Source organism: Onychomys torridus, chromosome 2, assembly GCF_903995425.1.
Source record: "Onychomys torridus chromosome 2, mOncTor1.1, whole genome shotgun sequence".
NCBI classification, from domain to species: Eukaryota; Metazoa; Chordata; class Mammalia; order Rodentia; family Cricetidae; genus Onychomys; species Onychomys torridus.
Genome location: NC_050444.1, coordinates 35,378,043 through 35,401,252, shown reverse-complemented (window position 1 = coordinate 35,401,252; position 23,210 = coordinate 35,378,043). Strand labels below are relative to the sequence as shown.

General features: G+C 43.0%; 1 protein-coding gene across 6 annotated transcripts in view; it reads right to left on the bottom strand.

Moving 5' to 3' along the window:
* The window catches only part of Eya1 (EYA transcriptional coactivator and phosphatase 1), a 147,542-nt gene that overhangs the window by 5,738 nt on the left and 118,594 nt on the right, over positions 1-23,210 (bottom strand). For 4 of the 6 annotated variants that reach the window (XM_036178963.1, XM_036178967.1, XM_036178966.1 and 1 more), the window contains exons 13-17: positions 11,024-11,082; positions 10,750-10,910; positions 9,762-9,876; positions 9,535-9,656; positions 6,172-6,272 (exon numbers count right to left, since the gene is read on the bottom strand). In XM_036178963.1, coding sequence (XP_036034856.1) covers positions 6,172-6,272; positions 9,535-9,656; positions 9,762-9,876; positions 10,750-10,910; positions 11,024-11,082 — 558 coding nt within the window. The remainder of the gene's footprint in view (positions 1-6,171; positions 6,273-9,534; positions 9,657-9,761; positions 9,877-10,749; positions 10,911-11,023; positions 11,083-23,210) is intronic. The other 2 variants (XM_036178962.1, XM_036178968.1) reach the window with 1 other exon arrangement.

Sequence of the window (23,210 nt, the reverse complement as noted above, 5' to 3'; positions counted from 1 at the left end):
AGAATAAACAAAGATGGGGGGGGGGGGGGCAGGGGATGGACTCCTGGGTGGATACACAAAGGCGACCGGATAAAAGGGGTTCAGGAAGCATCTTCTGTAATTAGCCTGGAATGTCAACAGGCTGGAATGGTAGGCTCATTCCACAGACTAAGAAGGAAGGAGCTTTTCAGGGGGCTGCCCTGAGAATATACCGAAGGAGTTTAGATTTTTATCTTGTAAATGAATGGGAAGGGAGGCTAATATTTGCGGAATGCCTCAAAACAAAGGGAAGGAGGGATTTGAAACTATTCAGGGGCCAGAGAGAGAGATTTGGAGGTGTGACTAGCTGCTCATCACAGAGAAAGCTGCCTTGTAGTTAGGACGCTGGGCAGAAGACACGCAGAAAAGAGGGGCATTGGAGTGGTCAGTGCCTGGGGGACACCTGAAGTCATTTGGTGAGATCAGACACGGAGAGGGACAGGCTGTGTCTGATGTAAATGGAAGTCCTCATCATCCCTAACAGGGGGAGCTGAGGTGGGCAACCAAGCCTAAGGGAGCATAGGCTTAGGAGTCTTCAGAACACAATATGTCCCAAGGGGAACACAATGACATGTTGTTCCTGCTCTTCCTGCTGATTGGCACAACTCTTCAAATCTCCTTCCCTCTGAAAGTCTACATTTACTCCTCTGGTCACACATGACATCCATCATATAAAAAAAAGCTATGTGCATGGCTGTTCACACGGAAACTGAAGTTTGCACAATTATAAAAATGCATTAATAAAAGTCTCCTATAATAGAAGAGCCTCTCCTCGCTGGCACAAATATTGCACTTTCAAGAATGTACTCAGAAAACGTTCACTGAGGATCTGCTTGTAACACTAAATGCTAAGACCCCCAAAGGGCTGGTAAAATCAGAATAGCACATCCACACGGTAGCACACTGGTATGGCCACTTGAAAGATCAGCGAGCGGCACTCTGTGTTCTGGTACAGAGAGCTGCCAGGACAGACTGCTCAGTGAGAGGAAGTGCAGAGAAAATACGCGGAATTACCATCTGCGTTTCAAAAACACAAAACCTATCTGAGCTGTGCACACGTGACTGCTAGGCACCTGGCATACAGGGGTTCAAATACGTCTGCAGTTGTAAATAAAGAGACCTCAAAAGACTGATGACTCTAACAGCACACGGTAAAGACACTGCCCAGCATTGAGCATTTAGTCCTTGTGTCTCAGCTTCTTTTTAGGCTAGTGGTTCTCAACCTTCCTAATGCTGCGACCCTTTAACACAGTTTCTCATGCTGTGGTGACCCCAACCTTAAAATTACTTTTATTGCTATATCATAACTGTAATTTTGCTGCTGTTTGGAATTGTAATGCAAATACCTGTGTTTTCGGATGGGGTTAGGCAACTCCTGAGAAAGGGTCCTTCAGTACCCAGAGGGTTGTGACCTGCAGGTTGAGGACTGTTGCTTTAGGCAAAGAGAGCCAAGACCTAGCATGCAGGATGTGATAATTAAGTGTGAACAAACAACTTTGCAATAATAAACTAATCTCTACATAGTGTTCAATCTCTGTGTCCCCCTTAAATAAAAAACAAATATTAGATTATATTACAAATGTGTTCTTTTTTCTTTTTTCCAACAAAGGTGGCTTTCTCTGGAGTTTAAAATGAGGCACTACTGGCCAGGTACTCAGCTTAACTTTGGATCTCAGCAGGTTTTGGAGTGCACATTTAAAAGGAACAGCTTTTAAATGAAATCTTGGTCAGAACATAGAATAATGGATGCTTGCCATTTTTACCTGCTACTCACTGAAGATTTAACTGGGACTCCAAAAATAAAAAAAATTAATCTAGCAATAAAAACTAGATATCATTATTTAATCATTCTGATTTTTAAAGCTATACCCGTGCTTAATTAGCTCAATCAAGCCAAGTCCTATCTTCATTTCCAAGGAAGAACTTTATAATACAAATTACGGCATTGGACTGAATTACTTAGGAAAATCTGGCTGCACTAATGGAAGAGTCAGCAAGGGGCACCTAGACAACAGCTTACTGGTTTCAGGATTTGAAGGGCCCTCTCTAGCCAAAGAATATGATTTAGGCAGATAAAAGATATCTCTCTATAGGGATGAAGAGAGCATGCGGCAGCACCTTTAAAAGAATAGAGAAAACAGAAGCCAGCTAAATGGTTAAAATTGGTTTTGAAGAAAGGCAAACATGTTATGATTTTGATGTGAATGCTCAAATGTGCAGACCTTCCCAGGGAGGGGCGCTTGCTTGCACTTAATTCTGTTTAGTGATTTCAACCACTAGGTAACTAATACATCAGAATGATGGCGTGGTTTAGAGGGAGAAAGCCGTCCCTGGGCAGGATGGGCAGAACAGAGCTCTAGATACCTGTATGCAAACATCTGCCTGGACAGACAGCTAAGTGAAAAAACAAATACCGTGTACAACGAGGAGAAAGGAGACACCTGTGTAAGTTATAGCTACCTCACCCAATGAAGAAACAAACATACCCAGTATGGAGGCTTCACAAGCAGAATAACTTTTTAAAAATGAAATCTTAGCATGTTTGGAACGTTTGAGTTTATAGTTTGAAGGAGCATTGGCTTCCAATCACAGTATGGTCAATACCTTGCTATCTGATTAAGGCACTGTTTCTTTTTCTTTCTTTCTTTCTTTCTTTCTTTCTTTCTTTCTTTCTTTCTTTCTTTCTCTCTCTCTTTCTCTCTCTCTTCCTCCCTCCCTCCCTCCCTCCCTCCCTCTGTCCTTTCTTTCTTTCTTTCTTTCTTTCTTTCTTTCTTTCTTTCTTTCTTTCTTTCTTTCTTTCTTTCTTTCTTTCTTTCTTTCTTTCTTGGTTTGGTTGTGGTTCTTTGAGATAGGCTCTTACTTTAGTCCAAGCTGGCCTGGAGCTCCCATGAGGACTGGGGATAGAGGTATGTGTCACCAGGCCCAGCTGAGCCTGTTTTCTTTCAGATAGGTCAAATGATGCTTTTTTATAGCATCATTGTGAAGTGGTAATGAGATACTGGAGGGGAGTACCTGAAAATGGGGGTGGGCTGTGGAAGGAGTTTTAGATCTGGTGCCCCATGTTCTTATTGGGCTCTGATCTTGGGCACAGTGTGGGTAGTCATTTTCAGTCACGCTGTTCCTTTGACCTTGTCTATATGTTTGTCTTACAAGTGACACTGTGCCTTTCTACTCTTTCCCCCTCTAAGTTAGTTATTAAATAGTCCTCACTTCTGGGCACCACTCAGCTCTAAAGATACTCACATATGTCACCAATTCTCAGGTCCCAGTCTCTTCCTTCATGGACAAAGAATTACTACTTTGTAAGGCAGAGGCAGGTGGATCTCTGTGAGTTCGAGGCCAGCCTGGTCTACAGAGCTAGTCCAGGACAGGCTGCAAAGCTACAGAGAAACCCTGTCTCAAAAAGCGGAAAAAAAAATTAGTTTCTTTTAAAGACTAGCTCAAACACTGTCTTGAAAAAGGCTATGTAGTCTGTTACACATGGTTTCCAATGTTTTGCAAGGTATGAGAATCTAACCTTCTGAAATCAGACAGTTTTTACACACATAAGCAGGTCACAAGGTCCAAGGAGCTTCTTCCCCCACCCCACTTACCACATACTTTCATTCACTCTCAAAAATCAAAGTACAGACCATTCATAAAAATTCAAAGAGAGTGTTCATTGCTGGTGGGTACCTAATTTCTTTTTGGTGTAAAAAAAAAAAAACAAAACATGTCCCAAGATAAATAGTGGAGATAATTTTATCTGCCCTTTGTAGACAGAAAATGTATTCTTATTACACATTTGAATTATTGCATCAGACCAGGAGATCCTGTCTTCCATGCTGTGCTCACCAGGTCTACCCATCTCAAAAACATCTCAGAAAGACGTAGGAAGAGATATGCCCACAGTGGGATTTTACCTGCTTTTGCATCTTATGTGAAACACAAACCAGAAAGCCACACTCTGGTAACTTTCTCCTGAAATTAAAATTAGGAAGACCCAGCTCAGAGGGCAGTTGAGAAGCTGGCTTAGGGCCACAGCAGAGTGAATTGCTCAGGAGGGCCACTTTGCTCAAAGGGGCAACTCTCCTCCTAGGCCCTTATGACCACTAGAAGGTTCTGTGTAGGGATGCCCCGGGAATTCCACAAACTTTCCAAGGAAGACAACTTGAGTTTGGATTCCCACCAACCATTTTCCTTCAGTTTCCAGGACTGAGTTTGGGGAACTCTAGTCTAGGCCGACAAATGTACCCAGCAACAGTTGTGGTCCTGTCAAGCATTAGCAGGCTAAGTGTGTTTGGGTTTGGCCAGTCCAGGCACATCAGTGGCATCTTCTGTCATGAACGGACATAGGGCCAGTGTCTGTGCTCATATTGGAATTCAGAGTCACTGGAGGTGAAGGAAGCCATCTTCAGAGCTTATGAAAAGGCTGCTACATGTCATACCTGACAGTCAGTGCTACACCTGAGACCTGGAACTTTGTATGCCATTTATGACTAGATAAGAGGCAAAAGAACTGAATATGTTGTATCCATCATGGGGGTGGGGGGAACAGGGGTTATGAATGAGTTTGTGGGGAAAGGAGGGGCTTTATTCATGTCAGGATAGGATGTCCTTGAAGAAACATGGAGTAGAACTGTACCAAGATTTTGAGATAAATAAGAAAGTTGAAGGTAGAGTCTCTAACAAAAGATCTCCAGCCCAAGATCACATTCTGTTGTCAAAGCAGACATTCGTAGTTATTTGTGTAATCCTGGTTGCATTTGTTGTCTTAGTGGGTCTGATTGGTCAAGAAGGCTAAGGAGCCAGGTGCGGTGATAATACCCACTGGGGAGGGAGAGTAAAAAGAAATGGAAAGCTTTAGAACCTGGTTCAAAGTCATAGAATAAATGGACAGCAAAGCTGGAAGTCATATGGCATACAAGCTATTTCCACTACCACATCTCCTGTTCTAGTATGAGTGAGTGCAGTTATAAAAAAAAAAATCCTAAAAATGAAAGATGTATGACATGAGTTTTGAGAAACATGCCAGATAATGACAGAGGATTTGGGGAAAATATTCTGGAGTAATGTAAATTGGCATGGCAAAAGAGAGGTGTTCATGGTTTGAATACGTCTCCCAGAGGTCACATGTTAGAAATCATCCTGAATTTTCTACGCTGATATTAATGGAAGGTGGGAACTGTGGGCAGTAATTAGGATCTGTTAAGTTGAGCTCATGATGTGAGTGGGCAGTGTGTGTAAAAAGGAGCATAGTGATGTTATAGACTTTCTACAAAGATGAAGAAAGACCTTGCCCTGTGTCCACAGAGGATGTCCTCTGTTATTTTATGATGTAACAAGAGGGTCTTCATCAGCTGCTGACACCATGCTCTTCAATGTTCAAGCCTCCAGAACTGAGCCAAACCAATCTGTTCTTTATAAATGATCCAATGTCAAGCATTTTGCCATAGTAACAGAAAATGGACTAAGACAGCCGGTCCCTAGATGAATGTGACTGCAGTGTTGTGTGAGGACGAGGAAAGACAGGTTGTAAAGATTGCAAAGACCCTGAGTGTTGAGTAAGGAATTGGGCTCCTCTCCTTTAAGAACTGCAACAAGATGTCAAAGGAGATAGTTTCTGCTAAGGGAATGCTCAAATTACAGATGCAGAAACCAAGACACCAGTCATGGGCCACAGGGCATGTCTTCAAGAGGCTTTTATGGTCATGGCCACCCTCCCCTTTCCAGTGCTTCAAGCAAGGCAGATGTTGTCCTTATGACAGAAGGAAGGTGCAAATCTTCTAGGGCAGTGAATACATGCCATCTTTGCATTCCAGCTTTGACTACAAGCAAACATCTTTCTAAAGTGATGCTTAAACAGGTGTGGGGCTGCACCAGGACTGGGTAACAAGATGGGAGCCACCTGACAACGTTTTGTCTTTCCTGTATGCAAGGTGTAAGGACAGTATAGGCATCACCTGTGTTCTGGGGGATGGGTGTAATGCTACGCTTGCTTCCCTGACCAACCACCACTGGCAATGCTCACTCATGTCAGTAGGGTTGTGCGCTGCACCTCTCCATGTTTACGATCCTTCACAGTTCACAGTCTGTGGTAGAAAAATGCCCATATGTAGAAGGAGTCCATTTTGAGGACTGAGGCTGCTCATGGCACCCGTGGGGGAGGCTTACCTTTTTTGCCCCTTGCTCTTCTTCCACACCATCTCCTATGACAACATACACCACTTTCCTTCCAAACCTTTGGATTATCCTCTCAAAACAGCTCTCCTTTCCTAGTGGGTAGGTGCAAAGGAGAGAGGTGTAACAGCTGGGTAGCCCAGTTTGACCATGCTGGGAAGCTTTAAACAGATGCTTTGTTCATGCTTCCCATTACACGCTACCCCATCCAGGGAAATGTGTCTCACCACTTGAGTGATGAGAAGACAGCATGATGTGGTAAAGGTTGTGAATTCATTAGCGGTATGTTAGCAGACTCTTGAAAATTGGTGGTCTGGGCCACATGATGCCAAGATACCTATCAATGTGGCCTACCATAAAATCACAAACTTAAATGCTAAGGTTGTTGTTTTTTTTTTTTTGTACCATTGCACAGTTCTTAAGCATGAACTTTGACAATGCCATGTCTCAGTGCCAAAATGTTGGACACCCCTCTTTTCTAAAGAGCTTATGACATAAACATTGCTGTGTGTGTGTGTGTGTGTGTGTGTGTGTGTGTGTGCCGGCTGCATTGTAGTAATACACTCTTTCCTTCCAAGCTGAGACTTAAAAGGCATGCAATTCTGGCAGCCTATTTTAACTTGACTTAAAAACTTGTTATATCAAGCTGAACATAATACAAGACCAGTGAGAGTGATAAAAACAATAACTCAAATTGGATTCAGTATAGCAAAAGAAATCAAACACTGGCATAGGTTTCTCTCTCCACTTGCAGGTGGATAGAAAAACGTGCAAGGCTTACTGTCTTTGCTTAAAGATGTCTCATGAACATCCTTTTAAAATAAATGTCAGGTATCACGGGTATGGGTACTACACAAGACTGCGGCCACTTCACCCGGCCCTCTCCTGCTCAGCCAGGCACTTTCCTAGAGGCAGAGCAGGATACAGGTAACAGAACACCGTTATCTGTCTACTATCTTTCCCATGTCAGGACTTCCTCTGGGCTCGGTTGGCGACTCTGCTGCCAGCACATCTCTGCAGCTAATGCCAGCATTGTTTCTTCTGAGAAGAGATCGGTGTTCCAGGTCTCAGCTGCCAATAAGGTCATTTTAATGGACAATGGGACAGTTTACAGTTCTCCAGTGTGAATGGCTGAGCAGGGCCTGCACCTCTTTCAAATGAGGATCAGATATACACATGAACAAATTGCTTGTTTGCTTAAACAAATGTCTGCTTTATATTTGTATTTTGCACTAAGATCTCTCATTTGCATCTGACAGAATGTAATACAGCCAGCCTTAGTCAAAGATGCCTTTCAATGCTTTAGTTCTCCACTAAACTGTGAAATGTTAAATCACTTTGAGAAACAAATAGACAAACAGCATTTTTCCTCTGGATGGGAAAATAATTAGCTGCTTTGCAAAGCTGTATTGTGTTTGACTTGTGCAGAAAGGAAGGTTCAGTTGATGGCTACGGAAATGTAAACAGTTTTTTCTTTGTTCTTTTTTATTTCTTACAGTGTTAGGGATAAGACCCAGGGCCTTCCTCACAGGTTAGGCTAACTTCCTCTGGGCTAACACCCCATCCCCCAACTCCACAAATACCTCAAAGATTATTTAAGGGTGAAGTTTTGTGGGAAAAAGAAAAGAAAACGTCTTGCCTGTGTACTGTCACCTACAGGTTTTATTGCAAACCTTGGGTTATATAGAGTTTTTTTTTTTTCACATAAAATATTTAAAAAAATGAAGTTGGCCCCTTCTCTTGAGTGACCTCCACACTGACTTCACAGGATGACACAGTAAGCAATAATTCCAGGGCTTTCAATGTCTATTTTCATTATTTCATTATTTTCACTTATAAGATGTGCTAGCTTACACAGCATGAGTAGCTCTTCGACTTCAGATAGGCAGAGTTCCTGTGTGTGGCCGGTGTATCTGCCTAGGCTCTCTGCACTCACCTCTGTCATGAGAAACCTCGCTTTCCTGGTTAACATGCTCATGCTGGCCCCACTGCCTATAAGAAACTCGCATCAGCTTCCTTCTGTACACACACGACTTGCTCCTTTTTATTCAAAAGCCTTCCTTGAATATATTTTAAATGCTGGGCACTGGAGCAATTGTGATGACAGAGAGAGACAAAAGGCCCCCAGGAACATTACAATCTGGTGGACAATTCACACTATATGCAAATATGGAATTAAGTGATCACTGAGCAAATGCTTTGAAGGAGACATACAGGACACTAAAAGCCTGGGAAGATGGAGGTTGGACTTGAGGCACTCTGCTTTTGCCCTTTGGTCTTCAGATGGCGTTAGCAGTCAGAAATAGCCTTCTTTCTACCTGTGAGGACATCATGCTCTTTTTGCCTTCTAGCAATATGCAGGACACAAATGCATGTTGGCATCTGATCCCAGCCTCAGCATTTCATGAGTACTGCACAGTTGCCGCTCGGAGACAAATCACAAAGCCCTTGACATGGCATTTCTCTGTTCCCTTGATTTCTGCTAATAAATGCTCTTATTTGCCCTTCTCTACCCAGCAAACGCCATTTTTACTCCTGCTCACACTGACCTCTGCTTCCTCCTGGCTGGGAGCAACAGCTTCCTCAGCCCTGCACACAGTCAGGCACTTAGCAGGATAGCTCCTTGTGGAGGGCATTTCAGAACAGAGCCACCTGAGGCTTGGCTCTTAGCCATTTACCCTAACCACTGAAGCCTGGGTGCTTATGTTTCCTCATTTGTAAAATGTAAAGATGAACATGCAAAATGCCTGGTACATGTTCTCCACATCTAGTACAAGCCTGCTGGAGGCTCATTTGCATATTTCTTTGTTATAATGGATTGTAGATAGTTATTTGCTCCCCTTGAGGTCAAGTCAGGACTTTGATCCTTTTTTTCTTAGTTTATATCCTAACTATGTTTCTTAACAGACTTTATGCACTCCCAACTATGTATTCTCCCTGAGAGAAGCCTCCTTTTTCTGTCTTCCCAGAATTAAAGTGAGAGGTCAGTTTTTACACATACTGAGCTAAAACTAACAAAAGCCTATTTCCAGTAAAACAGAGAGCACTATCATGAACTGTTCACACTGTATGAGTTTGTATTACTTTTGCTTCAGCTCACAAAATGTTTGTGTTCATGTTATCTAAAAGAGTAAATACAATAGCTCAGACTTGATGTTAAATCATTTGTACCTTAAATGCCCAGTCTTCACCTTCTCCAGTAAAGTAACATTTTAATCACTTGGTCACACGGGTTATATTTCCTATTCTTCTTCTCTTTTTCTGATACATCAAGAATTCCGAAAACAAGTTTCATCCACCCCCTCCCCATTCACTGGCCTCAAGGGAAAGGATTAGCTATAAGCATAAAGAACTCACCTATTTTAGTGGCGCTGTAAATATTTTCTATAGGAAACACACTCCCTAACCCGTACAGCAGGACTTTCGCCAGTGCTGGGATGAGCTGGGTAGTCGTTACTAAAATATTCACACAGTTTGTCCTGTGAGAGCATGAAGAAGAAAGGAAGACTGTTGACAAATAAGTCTTCAAGATAAGAAAGCCTGAGCAATGCCCGCTTCCCAGCCCATGCCCACGGGGGCCTCACCGGGAGTGGATGAGGGAGAGGGCCTTCAGGGCCAGGGTCAGCCAGGAGTCCGTGAGTGCTTCTATCTCGGCCCTCAGCTGGATCCAGGCTTCCCTCTTAGCTGGGCCCAGCAGACCTGAGGGGAAAAGGCCCATGAGACCCACGTGCTCACCCATGTGGCCATGCAGATCCATTGAGAAAAAACATTTCACAGAGACCACCACTATCCTTAAGCTGAAAGTTTTCAGATATCATTCAGCTGCAAATGTGTATTTACTTTGCAGGGAATATCTGTCCTGACATTCCCACCGCCCTTTCTTCTGATGGACTGTCTCCAGTGCCTCTTCTGGCTCTAGGGTGGGTGCGTGTCGTTGGTCGGGTTAGAGACAGTGAGTCTTGGAATTTTGTCCGATTCTATGGTGTGATGTTTTACCCTCCCTAGTTGAGAGAATAACTGGTGAATTAGAAGCCCTGACTCCTGGGCTTCATCTTGCCACCTCCTGTGAGTCACTGACCTAGGACTGGCTCCTAGCCGAGGAAGGCACCATATCCCTTGAGCATCTAGATCCAGCCATCCTGGAAACAGCCTCATCTATACACCTTGCCTTGTATTACCTGACTATCATTTCCTTTATACTCAAGCCGCTTAGACTCCTGAGAACCACACTGAAAAGACTCAGGTTAACACACACAGCACAGGGTAGGGAAGAGTGGAAGTTATGACCCATCTTGTATTGTGAACAAGGCTTTCTGGGAAGGACCACTGAGTGTGGGAGAGGTCAAGGAACTCATTCCAGGTCACTGTTGGTCAGTGAATGGCACTAGGTGGCCAGGGCAGCTGGCTCTCATCTTATATTTGTCACAAAGTTGTAGTAGAATTTCCTTGGATGAAACTGTCCCTTTTCTATTACACCCAACAATATGAGCCGCAGAGTGAGCGGCACCTTGGGGATTGATTTTAGCTAGACTATCTGAAGGCAGCCCACAGAGGTCTCCACCAGCCACTTGCCTCCCACGTTGTTTTTGTAGGTGTTGTAGATTTCTTTTACACGTCTGTAGCGGAAGGCCAGCTTTCTCATCCAGTCCACACCGCCTCGCACACCAGTGGCCAGGCATAAATTAGCGCTGGTGGCTGCAGCAGGAAAGCCATCTGTCCCAAAGTTGTATGTGCTATTTAGAGTCAGGAAAAGCCCAGAGTTAATCAAACAGAAAATGCGTCTTAATTAGCTGAACAATTCAACTCTTTGCAGAGGAATGGTCAGTCTGTGTACCAAGGTGCTCACCTCAGGTCCTGGCCATTGTCATCTGAAGAAACATCATCTATATGGACTTGGTCACATTCCTAAAATGCAATTTAAATGGTGTGTGTTAATTTTTAAGAAGCACCTTTAAAACAAACAAACAAACAGTTATTTTAAACACACCTTAACTGGCATGCTTTTCAACTGTGTCCATCAGTAGGTGGCAGTCTTGTTAAATTGACATTTTTACCTATTTGGGGCCCATTTCTATAAGAAATGAGCAATGTCATCAAGGACTACTGGTACTCAGCTTTGGAAAACACATTGTTGTGTTTAGAAAGGAAAGTGATTGAAAACAATTAGCATGTGTGTTCCATAAACCTCAGGTATCTAAACATACCATAGTGCTCAAAGCTTGATTCACAGAGTGCCTGGCATAACTGAAACCAGACATTTTGGTAAATGCAACATGCTAGAAAAATTAAACCTGATGCTAACTGCCAATGATATTATGACCTCTGATTGCTGCTGAGCCACACACCAACAGAGCCTGAGGCCAGTGTGCCGAGAAGGCCAGACAAGAAATCTGTTACTGGTTTACTGTTTATTTGAGAGATGTGAGTTTTATTCTCTCTCTCTCTCTCTCTCTCTCTCTCTCTCTCTCTCTCTCTCTCTCACACACACACACACACACACACACACACACACACTCTCTCTCTCTCTCTGTGTGTGTGTGTGTATACATGTGTACCCACATGCTCAGGATTTAAAAAGCGTGGAAGACTTCAAAACTAAATAAAAAATAATCAAGCCACATGGTGTGCTTTCCCCAAGCATTTTCCTGTTATTTCTACTGTTTTGCTAGCATTCCATGTTCCTGGTACACACATAAGCACGAGATTTACTAGTTTTTGTAGAATAACACTATTGTGAACGGACATGGCACATGCACTGCTCAGAACATCTAGTCACAGTCATGGGCTGAATGGAGCTTAGCCGCATGGGTCCCCAGTTTTTGCACCTGTTCATACAGAAACACCGAGTGAGCATCCTCCTCCTCTATGCCCAGCCCCTGTGGTGGCTGTGGGAAGAAGTGGCCCTCTGTCAACATGAGTGATTTAGAAGTAGAGAAGGCGTCTAGTACAGAAACGAGCGATCCTCACACTTGGCTTGCTTTTACAGGCTGGTCACATCCCTGTCATTTTACTCAGTCTCCGTAAAACCCACTGCACCTTAGGATCCTCATTTCTAGTAGTGTTTTTGTGAAAAAATAATATTAGCAAAGGGTTCTCCAGACAAAGGCTCTGGTACGTTTCAGACAGAGTTAACTATGTAAACTCTAGCATCTCTCTGCCAGTGAGCAAATTCAGCTTGGCCACAAAAGCGCCACAGTAATAGAAGGTAGGTTCTTCATGTTGCTGGCTCCTCTGGACAAATCCTCCTCTCCATGGGTTTGTGAGGAAGGCAGCACCAGACAGGAGTGCAAAGAAATTCAAACCAGCTGTTCCTTCACAGAATTAAACACGTGACCTGGCCCCAACCTCTCCCCAAAGCTTCTCTTTTTCAGGCAGCCCTCTCCCAGCAAGCAGCCAGTTCCAAGGAGGAAAAGACTTTGACCTTGTAACCCTCCTCTGGCTCTCCTGAGGTCTTTGACCTCAGATAAGAAAAAAGGAAAAGCCAGGCTGAGGGTCCTTCCCTCCACACTGACTGTGAATTTAACATTTGCAAAATGAGTCGTTCTCAGAAAACAGCATACTGCTTCTCAGCCTAAACAATCCAGCCTTAGTCTGAAAGACAGAATAACTATTTGTGTGTTCAACAACATAATTCTAGCTTTAAAGGGTTTCTGACTCTGGGAAAAGAAATTTCAGAACTTTATCAAGCAATGCAATCTTTATGTTGCTTTTTAAATTTTCTTTTTCAGCGTAAGGAAAACCCGCAATGCCTTCAGAGAACTTTTCTCTCTTCTTGTGCAAGTCAGGAACTAGTGAGTTAAAGATGTGTAAAAAGGAAGGTGGGTGGGCTTGACTTCAAGGAATCAAAACTGGTTGAGAGTTCCCCAGCTAAGATGGGAAGGGTTGTTTGGAAAGCAGGGTGTAAGGAAGCCGGTGGTCAACTGATTTTGTTTTCAATTTCCACCCACTGAGAAGTGAGCCGACACAGTTGAGGACCCATTCTTGCCATGGTTTCCCCACACTTGGTGATTTGTTTCTCCTGCTAGCTGTGTTTAAATCTCATTGTTCCAGGCTGGACCCCCACATGAAGGCCTGTCTAGTGTCTTTTAACTCTAATCAAAAGTCAACAGCTTCAAGCTTTCACCTGCAGTACAGATTTTTCTCCAAGGTAGATTTGGTTAAAACAAAGGCCCCAGTAACAATGGCATTCTCGTTATCAGGGGAATTTTGTAAAATGATTTAAATGGAAGGAGAGTTTTAAAAATCAAGAGTGCTTTTCAATGGGCCTAGGTAGCACCTTGGGAATGAAAATACCTCTTACTGTCTAGGGAACGACAGGAAAGGGTATCGGCGCTTTAAGCCCAAGTACATAGAGTCCCTGAAAAGGATCCATTTACTTCTGAGACTGTGAACTTGTGAGTAAGAGGAAGGTCATAATTGCTCTGGATTGCCTATCAAACACTTGATTTCTGGGGCTGGGGTGTATCTCAGTTGTAAAGCATTTCCTTAGCATGTGTGAAATCCCGGTTGGTCCTTATCATTCAGACGGGCGCGCGCGCGCGCACACACACACACACACACACACACACACACACACACACACACACACCACCACGCACACACACACAAATTAAAATACACAGAAGTTTCAAAGACTCTCAGAAACCTGGAGAACACTAACAGGCTTCAATATCCTACACATGCCATGTGTTGCCTGTCCTATGTGTGTTTACTACCAAACTGGAACCCCTCCCTCCCTCCCTCCCTCCCTCCCTCCCTTCGTTCTCATTTCCTGAAACCCTGTCCCAGAGGATGGACCTTTCTTCTCTCCATTTTCAGAAGCCACTGTCTTTCAGGGCTTTCAGAAACTTTTGGATTGTTTTGAAAGAATCCATTAGGTGTTCACGGTCATTTGGGATTGCTTGCTTTAGAATTTCCAAATTTGCTTTAAAGAACTAGGTAACAGAGGGAGGAGCCCAAAGCTCCTTTTCAGAGACCCTGGTTTTAAGCTGAACAAACTCTGGCTCCAAGAAACAGCACAAAGTTCAAAGCCACAAGGATTCTATAGATTTGAGAGACAGAAAGAGAAGCTAAATCCATTTCCAGGTGCCAAAACATAGGTCTTGAGAAACTCAAGCTGGGTGCTTACTACAGAGAGCAGGGCACACAGAATTCCAAGGGGGAAATACACTTTTATTCTACAAGCATACCAAACATGCTGGCAACGTGCTTTTGAAATGAACTTTCAGAAAGCATGTGATGGGCTGTGAGGAGCTGAGACCACTGGTGAACACAAGTCCTGGGGCAGTGCTCACACTTCTTGGAACCATTGCCAAGTGGGCATATTTTACAAATGAATGTGCAGCACTGAGGCTGGAGAGTGTGAAGACACTCCCACTTTCTGGCCTGAGACCCCGTGACTACAAGGGGTGGGGGCACAGAGCTAGTGACTGCAAGGACTTCAGAATGAGTCTGTATTTCTGCCCAGCTGAGCTGGCTACCAAGCTGGTGCTCACTCCTCCAGCCATTGTCTGTGAAGAGCAGCTTCCTTCCAGTACTGCTTCTGGTGCTGAAAACATAATGGGAATGTAACACAAAACCTCATCCTATGAACTAGCCTCTTAGTAGGGGAGCCACGGAACAAGAGGACAGGCCAACAAACCACCTAGTAGGTCTGGTAGGGCTGAAAGTACAGGACACATACAGCCAGCCAAGGGAGATATGCAATGCTAGGTGAGTTCAGAGAAAAGAACCTTGTAGGCAAAGGAAACAACAAGTTCAAAAGCCCTGAGGCAGAAGAAAGAACTCAGAGAGCTGCTGGGCATGGAGGTCACGGCAAACAGCACTGCCCTGGAAGCCATGGACAGGGTTGCTCTCAATGCATTCACGGTGTGGCAGGAAAAGGTCTGATCTAACTTCCAAAGACAGATTGATTCTACCTGTGGTAAATGCAACAGCAGCTCTGGAGTCCAAATGAATCTCCTGCTAAGACTGCAGAGGTCTGAGGAACTGATGTTAGCAAGGAATGGCACTGGCCACCGCTTGCCTTTGTTAGTTTTGTGACTGCAAGACTCTCATGTGCAGATAAAGGGTGGTGTTTTAGAAAGGGTCCCTTGAACTGTGATAATAGGACAAGACAACTTTTAGGATCTTAGACTGGTTTGCCAGACCTTGTCCTTCTAATAGCATTGGGGTGGGCAGAGAAGGGGGCAATTATTAGGCAAGCCTTCATTCATTTTCTTTCTCAAAAATTACAGATGGCATTCAGTGACGTACAAGGCTCCATGGACCAAGGCAGCAGCCCAGATAGGCAAGAGAGAAGACTGGTGAAGATACCCTGTTTCTCTGGATCCCCAAATCTACACAGAATCAGTGTAGAGTTGGAAATAGATCATATGTAAGGGGGAAATTTTTATTTATGCTGAGGACTTTTAAGCTAGAAACTTTGCATAAGGAAAAAACAACTGGATAGCAGAATATAGAATTATAACATTTAAAACCACTTTTAAATGCATTTTTATTGTGTGTGTGATATATGTGTATGCATACAGGCCACGGCACATGTGTAGAGGTCAGAGGACAACTTGCTGGAGTCCGTTCTCTCCTTCCATCATGTGGGCCCCAGAAATCAAACTCAGGTCACTAGGCTTGGCAGCAAAAGTCTTTACCTGCTGACCCATTTTGCCAGCCCATAACTAACATTTTAATCTGACCAGTCACACGAAGAGCCAAATAGCTCAAACAATCCTGAGGAAGAAAGGGGCCAGTGCAAAGCCACGATTGTCTTTTGCTAGGAAAATTTAACAGTAATTACTAAATTTGAACATCACTAAAGCATAGCCATTTCCTATCCTAGGGTTGGTCTTCCTGTTCCAGAAGTGTTGAAGCACCGTGGATTGACCACTCCTCCATACTTGGTTATGAGAGTGGTCTGCCTTGACATTTTGTGTGCCTTGCAGACCCCTCCTTCCCAATAATGCCAAACCTCTTTGTTAAGAGACAATTCCTCTGCAGGCTGAGTTAAAAACAACAACAAAAAACAACAACAACAACAAAAAAAACCAATCCAAAAATGTCCCACAATCTTAAACTTTCTGAACCAAGATGCCATATGTGGGAAATTCTATACTTCTCAGGCAATGAGTCCGCAGTCAAAACACAGAGGAAATATTGCGTTAACATTGTCTTTGGGTTAAGTATAATGGGTGCACACGAAATAATAGTAAATTTTCTGTTGAGTCACGTTCCCAAGTTATCTCACTATGTATAAACAAATATTCTATAATTTGAAAAAATTAAAAATTTCCAAATACTTTTGGTTCCAAACATTTTGGATAAGGATTACTTGACTTCCATTTCTTGTGGAATTCTTGAAAAGGCAGGGAGGTCGTTTACTTGTGTTTGTGGAAGAAGGTTCAAGAGCTTTTAGTTCTAACCTAATTTATAGATGCGAAATGAGGACTCTGAGAAGTTCAGGGCTCTAGGTCTTCAATTCACATCATCTTTCCAGGCTTCCCCAAGTTTATGGGACATAGACATTGGACCGCCACTGTCAGTTTGGACCAGGGTTCTTTGTGGCTTGTCAGTTGCTTGGAGCTTAGGGGACTCCAGCTGTGAAGTGTGTCCTCCACTGCCTGTAACAAATAGGCCCAGGGTATGTGCCTGTTTGTTTCTTCTAGCCTTGAGCTTGGGTGTGCAGTCTCCATCATCCAGTGTGAGCTCCAACCTTTTATGTCAACACTAGGCCCTTAAATGATTGACATGTCAGTGGAGACTTCATTGCCTTGAAAGAGACTCATTCACACACCATTACTAGGTCTTTACCAGGTGACAAAGTGCATACAGAGCTTGAGTGTGTGTGGTGAAGAGTGTGGTTTTAGCATGTCACACTGACACCAGTACACTGTGAGTGGGAAAAAGATGAAGGTCAGGCACACAGGTTAAGTTACTGTCTCAACAGCAGGAGCAGATGGGGCAGATAACAGCTGTCTAGGTGTGGGGATAGGCCCATGAGCTCTTAACTAACCCAATAGGCTTCCGTCTTCTCTTTCAGGTGAACACTAACAACCAGAACCCAAATGTCTCCCTCCATACTCTCCTTCACTAAGATTCACAGAGGACTAGGAGAAATAAAACAAGCAAGCTGCATGCACTGCTGGCCCTCAGTCTGTAGCCCCTAACACTCACAGAGCCAGGCTGTAAAATGCTCACATGGATGGCTGGGGAACCAGCCAACATAAGAGGCTGCAGCACACAGCTCGGGTGCGGGGAGTTGGCAGAGTGCCATGTGAGTTAGAAACTCACGGTCATCGGCAGAGAGGCTTTTGCTTTCAGGACTTCGCGGCACTGTTTTTCTGCCTTTTTGGTCCCTTCTGTCTTATTCTTGGCATGGCATCTCCAGCTGACCTTTTTCTGATCCATCATCATCTCTGGGTGTCTAGGGGTGGGCCATAGCCTTGTTCTTTTGGATCAAGCCCCGGGAATAACTCAGATTCTGTACAGGGCCCCTTATGCAAAATATTAACTTATGGCAGAATATTTCTGCAAATATTTATTCTGCTTTGATACTGTAGTGGTTGTTCTTTCCCCCAAGCCTTTTGCTTGTACCATAATTATGTAAAAGTACACCGCACGATTCAAGCTAGTTTAGGAAAATTAATAAAGAGAATTAAGACAGTTACAATGGGCCTTATTCTCAGTGCCAAGTAGATGGACGTCACGGGCAGCACACTGATGCTCTCTACCTCTGACCATGAACCTGGAAACACAAACTTGGAGTAAATCTGAAGTCCTTGAATAAACAGTGTCTCTAAGAAGATGCTGAGGCAGTTATAGATGAAAATAACATGAGAATGTTAGAAGTGTGTCTTTAGAGAAGTCTAGTTACCCTGCCCACATTCTTAGGACCCCAATTGCATTTGTCAGTGATCCAAACTTACCATGAGAAAACAGACAACTCTCTTGCCTTCTAATTGTTTCAATACCTTCCTGTCCAGAATGAAAATGGAAGAAGTCATGGGATGGCTAGCTATTGTTACTGCCTTTTTTAAAGAAAATATTTATTTTGCTTTTATGTTTATGAGTCTTGCCTGCAAGTGTGTATGGGCACCACAAGTGTGCCTGGTATCTGCAATGATCAGAAGAGGGCATCAGATCCCCTGGAACTAAAATTACAGATGGTTGTGAGCTGCCATGTGGAGTCTGGGAACCGAACCAGCATCGTCTACAAGGACAACAAGTTTTCTTAACTGCTGAGCTATCTCTGCAGCCCCATGTGTCACTCACTATGTCTTGACACCAGCAATACCTACTGAGACCAGTTGGGAATGGCCAAGGCTGAGGAAACAACCCCTGGCTCCTGTGTCTCTCTTATCTTCCACCAGACAATGACATTCATAGATAGGAACTCCTTATAGAATAATACGGACACTTGCTCAAGACCTTTGGCATCTCTAAGTTGCTGAAAAGTAGCCCTCATGTTTCCTAATATGAAACTCCATGTGTTATGTAGTGCAGTGCATTAGAAACAAGCCACACCAACAGTCATCAAGCTGATTTTCACAAATCACTAGTAGTGCTTAACTTTAAAAAACAACCGAACAAGCAACCCCACCAAACAAGACCCCTGTAGATCTGCTCACAACTATCTTCATAGAAACTGTGAATCATACAGTGGCCTTTCAGGGTGACCAGTGTTGTCAGTATGCCAGTGACAAGTTTTCATCGAGTGATTATTCTGTGGTGACTTTGGGCAGTAACTTCTGACTCCTTGGATATTCTGATAACTTCTTTGGAAAAAGAAGGTAAAATGCATACCCCAGATGTCTGCTATCCCAAGAACATCTATGATTCAGAAAGTCCAAAGAGGGAAAGAGGGGGCCCTGAAACAAGCCCTTCACAGGTGGAAAAGGTGAAGGACCCTGCTTCTAATTAGCTCATGATTAGATTTGGTATGTAAGTCTAGCTTGTCTGGTTGAGCTCCTACAATCTAGAAGTTAATTTACTGGAACCAACTTCTTACTTTTCTCCTCCCATCTGTGAAAAGGAGTGTGCCTAGTTGAGATGCGTATTTAGAGATACTAAGTCAATCCTGAAGGCTTTCCAGACACGTGCCCAATCCCTTAGCACATTCAAGTAGACACAAGGGACGTTAGGGTTACCTGTACTTCCCTAACTTGGTGCCACAGAACAAGCCCAATGCCTGATGACCTGGAAGACATGTCATCCAAAGCCCCTTCATTGGCACTGGCTGGTAGGACCTACCTGTCACCTATCTGGTAGCCATAGCTTCCTGATGTCCCTCTGCAAAGCTTCCTGGGACGTGACCGACAACTAGGGGAGTGGCAATGAGGAACAAGGGACTTTTGAAACTTACATCCATGTTTGAGAATTTTGGGACATGCAAGTTACAGAATTAAAACAAACCCAGAAAACACATCTTTAAATTCCTGCTCTAAATGATCTGCCCAGCATACTATTAGCCTCAATGCATATTTGAAATCAATATTTTGATATCAATTATCTGTTTTGACAGGAATATGATGATGACAGAACTGCACACGCCAATGAGAAAACAAACAGACTTCAAATCTCAGAAACTGAAAATAGCCGCTGCAATATTCATTATTGCGTTTGTAGAAAGACACTCATTCTGTTGGTATTGTTTTTCACTTTTAAAACAGCGTTTGACTGTATTTGTCAAATGTATCCTTTGGGGCTTACCTAAGTGAGAGGGGAATTTTGTCCCGATCGTGTTTACATTATGAGGAAGACCTAGATTCTTGTATTAGAAACACAAGATTTGATTTATAGCAGTTTTAACAAAGGTAAGCTGTTTGTTATTTTGTTCTCAATCTGTTTATACTAATAGCCATAAAATACAGAGATTAAGGTATTTATTTACTGAAAGTGACTACAGATGGCAAGTTAAGACAAAAGATAAGTTGAAGCATTTAATCTGTATGCTGGGTATATGCTGTAACTTATCATTAAAATAGCCAAAAAAAATTTGCCAGCACACTCATGCTTACTAATAACTAGAAAAGGGAAAATATTTCCAAATTTTAATTTTTTATATTAAGGCATTTAAAATATGCTAATTAAAATAGGATATCAATTTAATAATACTTCAGCCTGTGGTTTTCCAAGTCACATAGGGATCATGCGAAGATCGTGACTTTTTGGAAGTATAGTCAATAAATATGACATGTAAGTCTCTCTTGGTTTGGACTTCCTTCTTACCATGAATACTTCCTTTACCACATGATTATATTAATTCTGTCTTTATCCACACTCTCAACCTTAGGGTGAAAAGTCTTGTTTAATATAAGCCAAAAAGAATTGAAAATAAACTTTTAAGACAAAGTAGGCTTATTTAAAATATTTTCATGCTATGTCTAATGTTAATAGATTAATCTAATTGACAGTTATGATATAGCTACATTTGATCTAATGATACCAATACTTAAATATTTTTTCCTTAAAAGTTCAGTGAATGTTTATAATTTGGTGCAAGATCCATCTTTCATTAATTTTGGGGGACTTTATACATGGTAAGTTTATGTTCTGCTTCTGGGCTACACACCCTTGATGGTTTAATCTGTTTTGTACAATAGCACAAGGTGTTTCAGTGTGTGCTGCCTATAGCATTTATGTTGCATGTAAAGGCTGATAACCATACACAGCTTGTTTATTATTTAATTAATATAAGAGGCTGCGGCATTTTACAGTGCATGAGTTAGTGTTTGAGTTGATTTCAAATTATAATATACAATTTTATCATTCGCTATTGCATGCATTTTATACTATATTATGTAATTTAAAGTGTGATGATGAAAGACGAAAAGGCCACGTTAAAGTAAAAAATAATCATGATCAGCAACATTACAACCAGAGAACTCAGTGCACATTTAATGAAAATACCACTGCTGACCGTCAACTCGCAGCTACTCTTGAGGGCAAGCCTTTGATGTACTGCAGAACCCATTTGTCGATTTGCGATGGGCTTGCCCATCACTTTTGCGTACATAACTTGTCACTGGCAGCAGACAGTGTTCTTTGTAACTCCTGCTTCCTTTCTTTTAGATCTATTATTCCTGCTGAGAGTACGGAGTAGAGAAGAATTTTTCACAGTGACACCAACTCAAGGCTTGCTGTGAATAATCACTTTCTCATAAGACTCATTCTTTACGCCGCAGCCTTGCTGGCAGAGTCTGGAAAAACACCCAGGCCAGGGGACCTTTTATCCCTTTCTGTAGTCACTTTCTTTTTACCCCGTTGCCACCTGAGGAAAACGAGCCCCCCGTATGAATTTATCTACAAAGTGTTTCACGGGACACTTTAATTTACGCAGGACATTTTCACTTTGTTTATACACAAAATCGTAAGCTGAAAAATCCAGTAGATGACATTTTTAAAGAAAGCTTTCTTTTCCCTGCAGCAAATTTACAGGCTTTCTAGTTCTTTGCAACAAATGCAAGTTACCATATTCATTCTTTGTGGCCATAGATTCACCTTTAACTGAAAACCAGATGTCAATACAGTCGTAAAAGAAACAGTCTCGTATAATTTTCCTTCTTTTCATTGGGTGAGACTAAAGATTGAAAGTTGAAAAGAGGCTAGTTTATCAATTTTGGTTAGCTTATCCAGCCAGAGAAGCTTATAGTGGTAAGAAACACTAAATTGTGTCTAAAGGACTGTGCGGTTCAGAATAAAGAGGCTCTCAGGGTACTCTTCGTCAACTGATTTACAGAGTATTCCTAAACTAGTGTTCTCTGCCACGGAATTATTACTGACTCCAGAAAGAAAAATATGCAGAACCGGACACAGGCACTTGAAAGGAGAAAAAGGTTCCCTGTGAGTTGCCGGAAGGGCCCGTCATCACCTCTCGTCAGTGGACCCTGAGGGCAGGGAGGCCCTCTAAGGGGATTCTCATAAAATATCTGCTCTTCCAAGTACCAGTGGGCTTGGAGAGCCACCATCCCGCACCAGTCCGCCTGGGCCTTCTGTTAGAAGATATCGTCTTTAGATGAGGGTAAAGGATTCACGCTCCGATGGGACTTGCTGAGAGCTGCCCCACCAGATCCGTTCCCACCAGAATGAGGAGCCCCATGAGTCCCAAACCACTGGCAGCCTGAAAGGAAAACTGGAAACAAACTTTGTCCATACTCATATTCCAATTCTCCAGAATTAGAGCCACAGATACGTTTGTGTAATTTACGTTATTAGGGAAAGTATTATATTATGTATCAATAAAGAATGACTTTTTATATATACTCTATGTGAACCATGTCAGTATCACTACAGTACATACAGGACACATTCTGAATTAACTTATTTATCTTTTTTCTGTGTGCTATTAGTCATGACTAAAGCCATCTATTTATATCCCCAGCCACGAATCACACACAAACAAATAACATGCTACCCCTGGTGGTCCAACTGTATAGAAATGGAGAATAAGCCAGGCGGTGGTGGCACACGCCTTTAATCCCAACACTCGGGAAGCAGAGCCATGGCCAGACGGATCTTTGTGATCTGAGGCCAGCCTGGTCTACAGAGTGAGACCCAGGAAAGGCGCAAAGCTACACAGAGAAACCCTGTCTCGAAAAACCGAGAGAGAGAGAGAGAGAGAGAGAGAGAGAGAGAGAGAGAGAGAGAGAGAGAGAATGGCTGAGGAGAAACAATGCAAGCGGTCGCTATGGCTTCCACCAGGCAATGTGCTAGGAGACTTGCATAACCCTTCTCTGGACCTATTCCGTGCTGCACCTTCAGGTTGTACATGCTGAACATAGTCTTGGGGAGGGGGGAGCAATGCACTATACTTCTGCTTCTGTCTCACTCAGTTGGTGCATCAGAAAAATTAAATTTAGAAATAGTGTATTCCAATGCAGCCAGAACTTTGAGGGCCCCACAGTGACCCAAAGCTTCCCAGCACAACCCTGTCCCTCCTGGGCAGTCAGGAATGGTCCACTTCTGCCCACCACTTTCAGTCCCCTCCTTCGCCAGATGACAGGCTCATCCACATTTTGTTATGATGCTTGCTTTCTCCGCCC